We start from the raw sequence: 16,177 nt of genomic DNA, 5'->3' as shown, positions 1-16,177 counted from the left end.
TCTCGTCTCGGCAATGTGAGAAATCGGCAGGATTGAAACGTGTCGGTAATTCAGTGGTAGCCTGCACTGATTGTCAAACCTGTCCTAGATGTGTTTATACTTGTATGCAGTTATAAGTATCGTCTTTTACGTATGATTTTCATCACACGTGAGAAAGGAAATGCAGATTTGTTAGTGGTTCTTTGCACTCTTCTGTCTGGAGGTTTTGTTGTGGGATGAACTCTATTCTATTTAATTCAATTGATTTGAGCAACACCAAATCACAAAGAGTTGTATCAAGGCACTTTACAGGTCTAAATCGACTATTCCAGAGAGACCCAACCATAAAAAGACAAACTTTAACAGGCATAAACCCGGAGCAGAGCCGAGACTGGAGGTGGGCGGAGCCTCTGCTTTGACTGGTTAGAGGCCAAACGGAATGCTAAATGGAATCTCCTGCTGTTCCCTGGCCTTCTGAGGGACTTGATAAAAATGCTGTCCACGTTTACCTACAGATTTTGGAGGTGACAACTCCACCCAAGGAAAGGTTAGGGTCGATTCCAGCACCGAGTAAACGGACCCCGGGGCAATTATCTGCCTTACAAGGTAGTGTTGTAGAAATCATTACGTCAGACGTGGCCCAACGGCCATAACGGACAACAAAGTAAGAACATTACTCGTTTGAACGTAATTATCTTGCTAAACTATAAGAAGAAAGATTATGTTCTAAAAGTCAGACACAGATTTATAATCCATGTCGCCTCTAGCTCCAGAGGTGGAGCCGAAATGCCCTGTAGCGCCGCTATCGACCGTTACACACCAGGAAGCAAACAGGGAAAGCATTTCTATCAACGGACATTTAAAACCTTGTGTCAATCCCACCAGGAAGTCTCCTAGTCTGTCGTAGTTTGTCAGTTTTTTTTAGGATGTTGAGATTGTATTTAAAAAAAAAGAAAAGTGACAATTAAAGAAAATATTTTTGAAATGTGTTCATCCTAATGCCTAATCCCAGGAAGTCTATCAGGGATTATGTAGATTATACACTACGGTTCCTTGTTCACTCACACTGACAGAAATGGAGCGACCCCCCCCCCCAACTCGGGCCCTGATGACATCATGAGTCAGTCGTGTGAAACACCCATGAGTCTACTTTAGACGAGACGAACTTGATTGTTTCGTCGAAAGCCAGGAGCTGTTGAAACCTGACACCTACCTGTGTTATAGGTGATGTCATTAATGACCGACTCAAATTAGTTTGTTCTATGCACACACACACAACCCTAAAGCAACTTCCATACACAAACTGTGGCTCAAAGAGTCTGCAGTGCTTACAATGACAGAACATAAAAACTGGGATTTATAAAGCAAACGTTAAAAATGTTGCAGAAAAACAGAATTATTAATTAGAACGGCTCATCACACCGCCACACGTTCATGCAGATGTTTTCGGTACTTTGCTGACTCTTCAGCAGACAGAGAATCGTTTATGGAAGTTAAGTCGAGAGGACTGGTGGTGCATCTGAAGTGAGAGCAGCAGGATACTAGTCACCACTTTTTAATCAGCCTTAGATCAAATAGAGTGTCACCTGTACACACAGCAACGAGCTTTGTACAGCATAATGAAGCTAGTAGGACTTTTTGGCATTCACCACAAACGAACGCTCCAAGATCACCTGGAAGGCCGCAAACACAAAACCCGTAAGACGATCACAAAGACAAAAAAATAATACTGGTGGCAAAAGCAAAAACTAACGGAAGGGAATTACTCATGTATGAATAAGCAGCACAAGTAGTGAAATAAAACGAGAGAGAGAGTTTGAAATCATTTTAGGGACACTGCAGTCTTTTGAAGTCTTGCAGGATTTCTTAAAGTGTCATAAATAAAGGCATGCTCTACCTAAATACTGGTAGACTAGTTAATAGACTAGCTACTGGTAACAATCACAGTAACATCATGAAGACGTTCACCCTCTGAGGAAATGCTGCATGCTTCTTAAAGCCATAAATCTACAGAGTGCTAACAGATACAGCAGGACTGCTATGCAAAGAGGAGGAGAGGAAGAAAGAAAAAGCCACTAGAAGAGCACTCAGAGAGCACAGTCCTCCGCCAAGCAGCTCGTTCCCCTCCTAACTGGATCTACACCGTCCACATGGTGATCTGGATCAGGTTGTTGTTCTTTCGCACGATAGCAGGTGAGGCACGGCCTCCCCTGCCTGCACATCACATCGATATCAGATCCAGAGATAGATTGCGTCACGTTGAGTTTTGCATTCCTGTGAAAGAGATTACAGCTACAGCGTTGTCTGTGTTGATTTTGAAAACTGCATTTCTTAAATAGGTTGGACAAACAAAGTGTGAAATATGATCAAATTCTTTCAAGCTATTTTTGAGCTGTGCAAGTGCCTATTAATAAGAAATAAGAAAACTGAAGAAATCCTTCATTGCCCTGCTGCATAATGGACAAGCCAATTCACCAAGGTGAATAAAATAATAATAATTATCTGGAACATGCAGCTAATTATCAGACTGAGATCATTAAATTGTCGTTAACATGCCCTTAAACAATTTTGAAACTCGTTTCTTCGCATATAAAAATACTCGCGAGAGTCTTCTAAGCAGTTTCTGCCGTTCTGTGACCTGGAGAGCACCAAAGACTTTCCCCTGCTGGTACACGAACAGATGTCAGGGAAGATGAAATATTTAACATAAAGTTACAGCGCATGACTTTGGACAACTTTTGATTATCGGAGTAGGAACAACCAAACGTTTAAAGCGCCTGCAATCAGTGAACTTTGAACCTGAATCAGCACTTTGTGGTATGATTACCTCTGTTGGTACCACGGCCACTAGACGAGTTGCGGTGGCTAGCAGGCTAACTCAGACTGCGGCATCACATAAGGGTCCATGTTCTGACACTGGTGCTTATTTCAGACGCTGAATCAACACGAGAAAACTGTTCAACGTTACTTTTACAGTTTAGGAATCATCAATGTGCATTTAGAATCTGACTGATGAAATAAGTGGCAGAGGACACCGATATCCATCTCAAATGCTTTTCATTCCTCATCATGGTTTAAAACAGACACAGATCATTCTCAAGCATCATCATATAAAGTCACCAAGACTTCATTTGTTCTCTACAGCTGCGTCACCAGAGTACTGCAGTAGAAGGTCACGATACAGCAGTGAACAAAAAGGGGCTCCTCAGTATATTCACGCGTATCAGTCAAATTTTTCCCATCTCCTTTTAAGATCTTCCACCTTCTTTTTTGGCTTGGCCATGGTCAGCAGGTCCTCAAAAGGATCCCGGCTGGTTTTATCGTCTCCCCCGTGGCTGTAAAATGGCTGTAAAACCCCGGCTGGACGGGGGACAGAGTCCGCCAGACTGGAAAGAGTTTGGCTACTGGCAGAGGAGACAGGCAGGGCGACGACTGAGGAGGGAAAGACGGACTGAAGCCGTCCATAGCTGGCCGGAAGAGTGGAACTGCCTGATGAATGCTGGCTATACAGCCCTGGCAGTGTGGAGAAGGACTGCGGCTGCATGCGTGGAACAGGTCTATAAGAGCCTGAAGGCGGTCCACAGACTACACTGAAGGGGTTCCCGCCTACAGCTGGTGAGTAACTCCTGCGAGGGTGCGTGTGCTGCAGAGACGGGGCAAAAGGGTTGAGTGGTATGTGTGGACGCAGAGGAAAAGCAGGCAAAGCCGGGTAAGACCCGAGTGGTTGGACAGTAGATGGCGAGACACAAGTGTTTCGCCCATCACCCAAAGAAGTGGAACTGGTTGGTGCAGAGATATTCAGGGGGTCCAGCAGGCTTATTAGATCCGCGTTGTCCTCTGTGACCTTGGTGGGCTTCAGGAGGTCTTCGCTTGCAGTCATGCTGAGAGCTTGCCGAAACTCTTGCCCCCCTAATGTCGCCCCTCCTTCAACAATAACTCCTTTTGGTTTAGAACGGGACTGAGGCAAGGGAGGTGCAAGAACACTACCAAGCTCGGGCGTCTTCCTGCCATGGGGACGCGGAATGGTGATGTTGGAGGGATCCAAAGGGTCTGGGACAGAACTCTCACAACTCAGGGATTGGGCTTCCGCCTGCAGGGGCAGTTGGAGCGTTGCGGTTCTGTCACAGGCAGGAGGCACGCAGGCTGGCGCAGTTCTTTCACCCTGACCTAGACGCCACCGTTCATGGTAAGGGGTGGACAGCTTCAGACCGGGAAGCGTCCGTGCGTGTTCGGCAACACTCAGGTCAATCCGCTGCAACGACAAGAAACAATTCAGATGAAACTGGGCCAGTCCAGCAGTCCTCTCGTAGTAGTAAACCATAAAACATGGACCTCTGACCTGGAAAGTGAACTTCGGTTGGAGTTCCTCAAAGTCCTTAGGTGTCCGCAGGTCTTCAAGACTTTTAGCCAAGGCCATTGGTTGGCCGTCGGGCTCATCCTGACAGCCGAAGATGTTGTCCAGCAGGGTGGCATTGGAGAACTTCTCATTAACTGGACTAGGAGGGGCAGTGTGACGTTCTGCCCCAAACCCAGGATCATCTTCAATCAACTCAGCCTCCTTCAGCGAGTGGTACGGCTGTGGTCTGGAGGGACAAGGTCGGACCATCAGCTACTCTTCTCACACACGGACCACAGAACTTTTAAAAGATGCAACCAACTCATGCCAAGCATGTCCCGTCTTAATTTCTTTAATCAAAGCTCCGGGTGGTTGTAGACTATATTCTCCACTTTATTGTTTTTTATATATATATAAACAAGCCCATTTAAATTTTCAGTGAAATAACTGAGAATATTGCGGCCATGTGACCGATAGTGGATACTCCTTTTTGGAAATTAAATTAGATCACGGATGTTTTTTGTCTTACGAGACATTTAAAGCATGTCACAAATGGATTAGCTGTGGGTGGAATTATGGGTTTATGTTTGAAGCAAGAAAGAAAGAATTGAAAGAACACAATTTGACATTGACTTTATATTTCTTGCGTATTGATTGATTTTTGGGTTGAGTGATTTGACACACTAACATGTAATAATTTTCTATGGATTCATAGGCACTTTTATTCTAGTGAAAGGAAGGAAGGATGGACGAAAGGATGAAAGAGAGAAAGAAACTAGCAAGCAAGCAGATTAACGTGAGAAAACGCTGTTATAGATTTCAATTAAAACTAAACTAAATGTGAAGCATGAGACCGGTAATGTTCTGGAAACCAGTCGGGTGGGAGCTGTGGCTCAGATCTCGTGTCATGATGGAGGTATTTTATATAACCGCTGTGACACATATGATGGATCCCCCACACTGTAGTAACGCCCAGGCGATGCTTGAAAACATCTCGAGACGCGCACAGGCATTTCATCACAAAGAAGAGGAGTTGAGAAAGGTGTGTTAAATAGGCAGCGGTGCAAAGCTAAGCAAAGAGAGGTGCATACAGAGGTGACCAATCGAAAGGGACGGAGAAGAGAAAGCTGTCAGGAAACCCAGCGATGGAGTCACTGTCATACTGCAGCTCGTCTCCAGACGAATCCTCTGAGAGAAAGACGGTGTAGTGGCGAGTAGGACGAACAGAGCTACGGGGAGGAGAAGGAGGACAAGAGGAAAGTCACAATGCTTTCCACATGTTAGTCATGCCGTTACAAAAAAGGTCAGGAGAGAAGAAGCAAAGAAATAAAGTAACCTGAATGATGAGTCTTAGCTGGCAATGTGACAGGATTTGCCACACAAGCGCTCGAAACTTTGACATATTAGATTAAGTGAGTGCATCCACCATGATGCATGATGGGAAATACGTTTTTTAATTTAATGAAGGACACCATGCCAAAAATTAGTCTAGACTTACTGGTCAAAGCTGGTTTCCAGACTCACATTACTGCTTGGTCTCCTCAACAGCATTGGGGGCTGAGCCTGCATAAAAAAAATAAATAAAATAAAATAAGTAAACAGCAGATTATCAATTCAATTCAATGTAATTTACATAGCACCAGATCTTAACAGGAAGTTATCTCTAGGTACTTTAGACCTGCAGGGAACAATGGAACCCAACGTGTCCATTTTGCTAAAATGGTTTTTAACCACCCAACTCAACTCTGAGAATCCTTATAAACAACCACGTTATTCCCACCTACCTGTCCGAAGCGCACGGTAATCGGCTTGTGGTCGCCCAACGTTTGCAGCGGCTCCTCCCTCCTGATGGTCCCAGGGGAGGAAGTACCATCTGTCGTGTTGTCGTTGTCAATGACTACTGATCCTACAGAGGAGAAGCCATTTTCCGCCTGTTCCTACAAAAGAGGAGGCACAGGAAGGTGGAGGTTGATATGGGCAGGTGGTAAAATGGCACTGCCAGGGATGTAGAGAGGGCAGGAGGCTGCTGGAGTGTTAAGCTGCTGTACCTTGTGTGTAAATGGCGCAGACAGCACAGAGACACTTATTGCAGTCATGGAGATCTTGCATTAACAAAGGCCTCATTTACATAAAATTATCACAACAAGTTATCATTTGTTATTTATGCTTTCATTAGACACGCTTGTGACTTGGGGTGAGGTTACAAAATATCCTAATGACAAGAGACTAAAAATTGATGAGGATTCATTTTACAGCTTCTTACCTTCTGCTTAAGCCGGCTCCTCACTTCCTTGATTCTCATTTTTGCATGGTCCTTAGCCTATCGGATAAACAGAAACAAAGACAGATTATTATTCATCTCATTCCTGATATTTGATTTCAGTGTGAAACTACCAGAAGACATCAGTATGCTTACAAACTTATAGGCCGTCTTCATGGCTGGATTTGCCCTGGTCTTCATTGTGTTGAGTATAGCCCCGCTCCCTTTCTATTTAAACATTTGCAAAACATTTGTTAGTAATTATGTTCCATGTCCGTGAAGATCTGAAGCCTGTCTAGCACCACCTAGAGGCTGCCGTGTTCATTACAGACAACACAAATCAGTAGAACACAAAGAAACATACATCTGACTTTCCTTAGTTTCTTAGAGGCTGCTCAGAAGCGAAGCTTGAAATGGGACGTGTGACACTCAGACCAGCTCACCTTCACAGTGAACAGCCACTGGTGGTAGGTCTTGTCGCTGCCTGTGGAGAATTCACAATAAATGGTCAACAATATCAAGCAGTGGGCGTATTGGGTACCTGCAGAGGTGCGTGTGTGTGTGTGTGTGTGTGTCTGTGTGAGTGAGTTGTTGTAAAACCCTGAGCTAGCTTGTCAATTGCTTTTCTTCTAGAGGTCATGAAATGTGCAGAAACCGGACTCCGTTGTGGAAAGAGTCTCTGACACACATGACTTGGCTTCGAGAGCTGAATGAAGTTCGCCTGGCAGTGCTGGTCTTTAGTGAAGCACATCTCACTGCATGTATAATTTGCATTAACTAAGTGGAGTGATTTCCTCTTTTAACATGACTTATATTTGACTGGCAGCCCTCTTCATTTTAGTGTCAAAGCTTCTATCAAAAAACTCTACAATTACTCTTAATAAATGACGCAGTGTCAGAATTAGGGTAATTGAGAAGAATGCAAATAATCTAACCTGGTGCGCGACAAATCAGGAAACGGAACAAATGATAATGCATCGTTTCCTACTCACCTGCATATTCACTCATATCGATCTCATCCTCAAAGATGTCACTGAAGCCTTCTCCAGAGTTCAACAAGTCCAAACGGCCATCAATGAACTGCAGGTGGAACCGTACATGCATTAGGCTGCAGAGTGTGTGTGTGTGTGTGTGTGTGTGTGCGTGTGTGTGTGTGTGCGCGTGTGTTTGTGCACGCGTACCTGTTTGAAAAGCTGCAACTGGATGGCGTTCTGCAGGAACTGCCTCATGGCACTGTACCGATGGTTGACAAAGGCTTCCTCCTTGAACGTTATTGGCTCACCCTAGAAGAGAATAAAATCATCGCATCATTTAGGACACGGTGCGTTCAATGTCTGTGGAGATTCTCATTCATCCAGGTGATCGCTGCGTTGGATAAAGTCAACTTGGCGTGGACCATCTTAAAGCCAGTCCAGGTGACTTCATTCAACACGGAGGCGAGCAGAAACAACATCCACGCTTGTCGAGCCTTCGTGTCTGGTCTACAGTCTGTACTCACTGGTTCGATCTGCAGCGCGTTCCTGTAGCAGCCGAACAGAGCCGCTTGGCTCTTGAGGAAGGCTCGGGCGACGCCGTCTCCGGTCGTTGCCGAAACCTTTTTTAAGCGACTTTTTAACGAGGACACCTGTTGCACAGAAAGTAAAGATTGTCAAATGCGATTCTGAACGAGGACATTCGTGTTCACAAAGTGGATCATCTAATTAACAGAGGAGCGCTTTCTCACCACGTCATTGGGCAAGCTTTGGAGGTCATTGTAGGGGGATTCCAAGGTGTTTGTGTCCACATTCAGGACTACAACGTCGTCCAGAGCCAACCCTCGGGCTTTCTTCAAGCAAAGGAAGAGGGGATGGACAGATACCATGTGTACCATAACATTGAAAAACTGTCAGTACCAGATAAAGGACGCATATATGAGGGACGGGAAGATAAAAATACATTTTCAGCTGAACTCTTAACATTAACTTACAATTTTTTTAAAAAATATTCAAAAACTGGTTTTATTCAACGCTTTGCCCTTGTTCTCAAAAGAAGGCTGAATGTGAAGTGAAATGCTACGAGCATTCTCATTGGGCTAAATCATTTCATATTCATCCAATCACCAATCCGTTAACAAATGTGCAAAAGCTATTTGACTTTCCTGTTTGTGGAAAATACATCGCAAAAAAAATTGAAACGAGAATTTTGAATGACAGAGGGAAATTCCCTGGTTTAGATCTTGAATTCGGTTTCGGTCTGCGCGGTATAGACACCTACCTCAGTCAGACTGGAATGTAATCCTATGAGGTAGGGCATTGGGGCACTGGAGGAGAAAGAATGGCTGCGTTTTAGAACTCGAACAGATAGCGGGAGTCAACTGAAGCAGAAGAACTGAAGAAATTCCTCAAGGCAGAGTTCTCCAGCTCGGAGCTATGCTAGCTACGACCTACGGATCAACTACTGGCCTGACAGAATGACAGATATAAAGATATCTGCACCACCGGACTTGTATTGATCGTCTTTGTCGTTGCTGCTCATGCAGCATACTCACCAGCAGTAGTCTAATAGATGTGGAGGCAGGACAGGGATGTAAACGTGTTGCCAGTGCATTGGATACAACATGGCTGCAGAACCATGGATACATGCCGTTAACTGTGGAAAAAGCACAGAGGCTGGTCGGACTCCTGCAGCACTGTCGGTTTAGAGTTCAAAGCTGTACTTACAGTGCTCAGTTTGCTACAGCAGATGAGGATTCTGCGTTCATAAAGCATACTAGCGTACAGATGAAGCATGTTGTTGACGTCTACTGCAACAAAGTACTCGGTTAGGTTTCTCTGCAGGGGTCAAACAATAAGAGAAAAGGGGTTATCTGTGTGGGTATAGGATGCAGCAGAAATTACATAAACTCAAAAGTGCACTGAAATAGTGGTTTCTACTACAGTGGTACCTCTACTTACGAATTTAATCCGTTCTGGGAGTAGCTTCGTAACGTGAAAACTTCGTAAGTAGAGACGCATTTTGAATGTAAATGCACTAATCCGTTCCAAGCCCCGCAAAAGTATTGTAACGGTTCATGTTTTAGGAGTGTTCATTATTCCTACGCTGCAGAGAGTCCGCAAAGGCATCCAGGGAGGAGGGGCGGTGTGTGTGTGGGGGTGCCGCGAGGAGGAGGAGGAGAACGGGAGAGCTGCGGGAGAGCTGCGGGAGAGCTGCGGGAGAGCTGCGGGAGTTAGGGAGAGTTACCCGTCGTGTGCTTATTCCAGCGTCCGACGGACGCTACATTATATTTTTTTAAATATTAATCTACCTGTTAGCTGTTACTTTTTGTCCTCTTTGTTTACTGGTCCTTTGCGGTGTTTTCTGCCTCGCGTTTCTTGAAAAACTGATCCAATGACGTCTGCTTTTGCCGGCTTTTGACAATCCGTCGGAAATGTGCGAGGCAGACGTCATCATAATGAGCAATAGCCCGACTTGTCAACACTTTTTCCGGGTGACACGAGGGGGACACGAATAGCGTGCTGGGATACACGCATACGCAACGGGTTGCCAGGCAGATTTTAGGCGATAGCCAATGGCAGAGCAGCTACGAGCAGCTATTTTTGACTTCGTAGCCTGAAACGCCTTCGTAACGAGAGGCAATATTTTCCCATTCAGATACTTCGTAACCTGAAACTTTCGGATGTAGGGACATTCGTAAGCTGAGGTACTACTGTACTAAGAACTGGAAGCAATGCATTTGTCCACATCTTATTCATGTACTCTGAGATTAGCTGCCTACTGTACATTTAATCTTTGTAATCTTTGCTGCTGGACATGAAGTTACCGTTCGTTGAGGAATATTTAAAATGGGCGCTAAACACGTACTTGCTCAGGAGAGAAAACTATGCATGACAACTAACATGAGTTGATCAATATGTGTTTTTATTTTATTACTAATCTGTATTGATCACAAGTAATGGAGGGATGTTGCGCTTTAGAACCAAATCAGAACCTGGACCCTGACCACATTGCACAAACTGAAACGGAACGCTGGAGACGCAGACCCTAACCCCGACACTCACATTCTCAGGTATGCTGGGGAGGTCCCCTGTGTCCGGCACAGTGAAGAAGGAATGCTGGAGAAAACAGAACACGAGATCAGACAGCGACCAATCAAAAGTGTTGAATCTGCTCCTATAGAGACAAATGTAATGCATAGCGTTTAACACTAAAAAAACACTTTCTGAAGCAGGGACTATCGGTGCTAATTCATCGGGGATTATTTGTTTCATGTTTAGACTGGCTTCAGCAGGATGTGCTGTGGTGAAATCAGACTCACCATCCCGAGATGGACGGGGACGCCGGGCTCAGGTATACGGAGCGTATGCAGAGACACCAGGAGCTCTCGTCGCTGGCTTTCCTGAGACATTCAGAAGAATACAATTTTTCCCACGGAATTTTGACAGGAGAGACGATAAATTTGAATAAACAACAAGTTAGGATTTTTTTTTTTAAAGCTTAATAGTTTAGCGCTCGCTTTGAGAGCGTTATGTCCTTATGGACTGAACGTTTTAGTCACTGTGTAAATTTAGAAGTCGTTTATTATTATAATGATTCTTCTGTGTTTTTGTTTGATAAAAACGTAATCCATAACTTACCTGGCCTTTAATGGTGTAATCTGCAAGGATATTAAGCAGCTTGTAGAAAACTTCAAACCAGGGCAGATAGCTGGTAAAAAAAAAAAAAAAGAAAAAAAAAGTTAGAATCTTACAGAACTACAACTGGGTTACAGAGTTTGTAATTTATCCATCTATTCTAGACTGTTCTTGGTGTTCAGTACATCTGCTGTCAGCCTTCTGTCTTTACGAACGAACACGAAGAAAGACCTGAAAGCCGCGTCTCCTCGCAGGAAAAGTCAAACTTCTGAAAAGTATATTCATTTGTGGATTCAACGCCGCGGCCAGCAAACCGGCTCCCAGTACTTTTTACACTGGGTCCTGGTCTTGCTGGAAAAGGCAATCAGATCAGACAGAAGCACGACGACTCTAAACTCTCCTGGTAGAGGCTGTGCTGACTCTGGACTTGATAAAACCCAGTGGACCCACACCAGCAGAGGACATGGACCCACATCACCTGGACTTCAAGCAGCTTGGATTCTGTCCTCTCTACTCGTCCTCCGGAATCTGGGACTTGGAATTCTAAATGAAATGCAAGTTTTACTTTTATCTTTTTATAGAACTTTGGACCAGTAAACAATGGCCCAGTTCTTCTTCTCTTTAGTCCAGGGAAGACACTCCTGATGTTGCCTCTGGTTCAGGAGTGGATTGACACCAGGAATGTGACACTTGTAGTCCACTTCCTGGACACGTCTGTGTGGAGGCTCTTGATGCTGACTCCAGCCTTAATCCACTTCTTCTGAAGCTCCCACAAGTCCTGGAATCGTCTTTGCCTGAAAGTCTTCAAGGCTGACGTCATCCCGGCTGTTTGTGCACCTTTTCCTGTCACATTTCTACCTGCCAGTCAACTTTACATAAATGTGTTTGATACAGCTCCGTGAACATCCAACCCTTTCTTTCTAAAACATCTAGAACTATTGAACTTTTCCAGAATATTCACATTTTCTCATGTTGCTGTGACTTCAAAATGTGTTTTGTCATTTCAAATGAGCACACTGTTGGCTTAAAGATGTGCAAACATCAAAGATGACACCGTCTAATTTTGAAATTATTGTCACAAATGTATTTGATTGACCCATCTTTAACAATTTAATATATTTTACGCTTCCTATGACTACAGCTGAAAGCTAACTGCACACAGACACTTACCTGAGAATGCAGTAGCAGGTGTGAGCGCCTGAGGAGAGACGACAAAATCCAAATCTCTGTTTACTCTCAATGTCGGTCAGCACGAATGTGAAGTTCTGGCCGACCTGGTTTACGGTCAGGCTGCAGGATGAGAGGGTTCCGAGGGGTCAGGGAGCAGAAAGAATGAAAGGACAAGGACAGCATCACAGCCCTGCAGGGCACCATGTCCTACTCTGTTCTGTTCTGTTAGTGGAGGACAGCTGGGATCTGTTGTAGGACATCTGCTAATTTTACTGCAATCTATTATTTCACCGACAGGTTGATTCACCGAGGATCTGTAGCAGGGTTATAATAGTTTTGGATTTTTAATTATAGTTTAGTTTTAGTTAGTTTTGAATTTGTTTTCTCTAATTCAGTTAGTTTTAGTTAGTTTTTAGAGTGGATTTGTTAGTTTTTATTAGTTTTAGTTTTGTTTTTATTCGTTTAATTTAGTTTTTATTAGTTTTAGTTTTTCATACTTTGTGTTATTTGTCAGACGCAGGATTAAAAAATAATAAAATAATACAACTCAACAAAAGATAACATAAAATAATTTATATTTTATATATAACAATATATAATATTTTATATATAACAGTCCGCAGCATAGCTGCTAACGTGCTACAATCTCGCAGTTAGCTTTCTTGTTTCTCTCCGTCGTAATAAACACATCCCACATGGGGCTGGAGCGCTTGGCGTTTCCTGCCGGCTTCCGTCGGTAGTGACGTCACCAACCCGAGTCTCAACGAGCAGTGACGGGAACAGCCGGACGGAGCCGCCAGCACGCGTAACTCCGAGCAAAATAAATCAATTTCAAAATCGATAAAGACGAAAACAAAGGGATTAGCGTCTTTAATTTTTATTAGTTTTAGTTAGTTTTGTGAACGGACAATACCGTTTTAGTTAGTTTTAGTTTTCTCTTTTAATTTTAGTTTTTATTTAGTTCAGTTAACGAAAATGTTTTTTCAATTCTAGTTTTCGTTTTTTCGTTAGTTTTCGTTAACTATAATAACCCTGATCTGTAGCGCTGACTGAAAAACAGCGTAATATGACCCATTAACAGATTAAGTTAACTACTTAAATTTTGATCCTCAGAGAAATACGGAATAAAGTGCGTCCCTTGTTGGTTCAACACGGGACGCGTATGCCTGCGTCCAAACACGAGACGATTTGCAACCCGAGTACCACAGTGAGGAGAGTGTACCTGTCCATGTTGAAAGGGAAGCAGAATTTGGGCACAGTCTGAAGAGTTTCCTGTAGACCACAGACAAAAAAAAAAAGAAGCACATGAACGGAGAAGTCAGCAGCTGCATGTGTCACAACCCAAAGTTAGAAACCCAAAAATAGCAGGTGGCTAATGCAGCGTTAAGGAAGAGATTTATGAAAGTTGCAATGCAGATATGGACAAAATGAGGAAAATAGTACGACTTCTTTTCTAAACTTTGCTTTGGTGGAAGAAAAATAATAAACTTCAACTTCGATTTTACCGCATTCATTTCTAAAGATTAAAGTTTCCTTTGGACTCAGATGGAAACAAAATGGAAGACACGAAACGAATCATAAAACTCTTATTGTGAATCGCAGAGCAGGACTTATCCCTCACACACAGAAATAAACTCAGTTCAAAGCCCCAGAAGTCATCTTTACACATGCGTGAACCAGAGGGCTCTGAAGTAGAAGTCAGACCTGGTCTGTGTAGTCTTCAGGAAACTGCGTTCGTACCTCCAATCCTGTTACATACAGACATGCATGAAATTAGTCAGAAGTCACTGTAACTTCAAAAGAGTCGGCCTACAGAGCTACACGGGCATGCTTACTAATCATCTAAGTGAAGTCAGTAAATGCGTCTCGTTTTGATTACCAGTATTCTTTTGATTCTATTTCTCCTGGTTTGGGCCCCGTCTTTTCAAATAATTCAACAATATTCAGTGTTTACTAGTATAGCAGTTTGACGGTTATCGTACCACGATCAATCGCTCATTGCCGCTTTAATAACGAAGACACCCTGACCCTAACCCTAACGCTCATCCCTCTGTCAAACAACACAGCCGGACTCGCTGACAGAGAGAAGCTGGGCAGATCTCCACCCCTCCAAAAGGGAAAAGGACATCAATAGCGTGGGATGAACGTTGGGATTAGTCCTCAAGGATGGATACTTCCATCCACTAAATATATTTTTCATTAAAGGCAGTTTTTGATGCATCGAAATATCAAAGTCTAGTACGGCGTAGGAGCAAACATCTGGAAGCCTTTACTGAACATTCTGGATCCAGATGATCTCCAGTTTTCTGACGCTTACCAGAGCTGAGTGAGCCCAGATGGGCTACCTCCAGATACACCTCAAACATGGACTCAGGGTTCTCCCTGGAACAGAGCACAATGTCAAAACTCAAAGTATGGACATTGACAGAAGAAAATAACATCCCTTTCATTTGTCTCAGCCTTCATCAATAATGTTAGCGCCCCCATTTTCCCTTCTGGACAATATTTAAAGGGCAACAACTAATGATTATTGTCCCATCAGGGGTCACCACAGCGAATCAACCTTCTCCACTTCACCCTGTCCTTTGCACCGTCCTCCCCAACACCGGCCACTCTCATGTCCTCCCTCACTACGTCCATGTATCTTCTCCTGGGTCGTCCTCTAGCCCTGTTCCCTGGCAGTTCCATCCTCAGCATCCTTCTACTGATATAGTCCCCGTCTCTCCTCTGGACGTGTCCAAACCATCAGAGTCTGTCCTCTCTGACCTTGTCTCCACAACATCTAACCTTCACTGTCCCTCTTATTGCCTCATTTCTAATCCTGTCCAACCTGGTCACTCCCAAGGAGAACCTCAGCATCTTCATAAAAGACGTCTGTCACGTTTCTTGTGTAAAGATAGTAAAAGTCATTAGCTCGTCCCCCAACAACACCTAAATGCATTAATTTAACGTAATCTAACGACAGCGCATCTCTACAGCGAAACGAGCAGAGATAGTACACACCGGAAATGGTAAGTCTGTAATTTTTGCCTCGAAAACTAGCATCCGGTTTCGGAAGATAACCCGTACAGCGTTGCCATGTTTTCATTAGACCCACGTACGGAAACGCAGCTGAACATGCGCCCGACAGGCTTCACACAAACACGTTCCTGTCAAATCATGGCACCTTTTAATGGAGGACCCCCCCCCCAGTGTTTACTGTGTCGCAACAAGTCAGGGCCTTGCACTGTGGTGGCTCTCCCCTCCTACTTAGTTAACACGCTAGCACAGCCGCGGGCGGCTAAAAGCCCTGAACCGGAGGGTTGACGTCCTTACTTGACTCGGGAGCCCATCATTGTTTTGTCGCGGCGCGCAGACGCGTCTGTCCGGAGGGGTTTTCCAGACGCTAACCCGCCGCACGCGTCACAGCGCCCATGGTCAGTCAACACGCGCAAGTTCCAACTCCGCCAGCCTCGCGGTGAATTCTGGGACTTGTATTTCTGTCTCCCAGGCTGTAGTCGTTACCTCTATGGAGCTTAGCCCATTTAGAAACTACAGCTTCCACAATACACCTCGCGATGTCCCGTGATAAAATACGCCTGAGGAAGAGTTCCCGTTATTTCCGAATGCCTTAGGGATGCGCGCGGCGTTTATTTTAGCCTTTATGGCTAGTTTATAGCCAAATTAGCTATTATCTTAACACCGAACCAGAAGTGCAATTATTAGACAGACGTGTGCACAAGAGTTACAGTTTGTTATGTACATATATTCGGTGTTGGCCTCATCCCATTGGTCCATAACCATTCAGCGTGTCTTCACGGTACGCATCAGCTACAAGTGACG

The 16,177-nt window shown here is 44.2% G+C and overlaps 1 protein-coding gene across 1 annotated transcript; it reads right to left on the bottom strand.

The window, feature by feature from the left end:
• Positions 1–1,415: 1,415 nt before the first annotated feature.
• Positions 1,416–15,788, bottom strand: dennd1a (DENN/MADD domain containing 1A). The gene is made up of 23 exons (XM_068752522.1): positions 15,671–15,788; positions 14,673–14,737; positions 14,060–14,103; positions 13,578–13,627; positions 12,356–12,475; positions 11,189–11,258; positions 10,870–10,950; positions 10,613–10,666; positions 9,275–9,385; positions 9,103–9,203; positions 8,829–8,874; positions 8,299–8,400; positions 8,074–8,199; positions 7,757–7,858; positions 7,568–7,655; positions 7,019–7,059; positions 6,732–6,803; positions 6,579–6,635; positions 6,100–6,252; positions 5,814–5,878; positions 5,407–5,544; positions 4,319–4,562; positions 1,416–4,231 (listed from the first exon to the last, which is right to left on the bottom strand). The coding sequence occupies exons 1-23, from the start codon at positions 15,688–15,690 to the stop codon at positions 3,203–3,205; spliced, it is 2,979 nt and encodes a 992-aa protein (XP_068608623.1). The 5' UTR covers positions 15,691–15,788; the 3' UTR covers positions 1,416–3,202.
• Positions 15,789–16,177: the final 389 nt, after the last annotated feature.

This window comes from Brachionichthys hirsutus, chromosome 19 (assembly GCF_040956055.1).
Source record: "Brachionichthys hirsutus isolate HB-005 chromosome 19, CSIRO-AGI_Bhir_v1, whole genome shotgun sequence".
Classification (NCBI taxonomy): domain Eukaryota; kingdom Metazoa; phylum Chordata; class Actinopteri; order Lophiiformes; family Brachionichthyidae; genus Brachionichthys; species Brachionichthys hirsutus.
The sequence above is the reverse complement of the archived record's forward strand: the minus strand, read 5'-3'. Positions and strand labels throughout refer to the sequence as shown.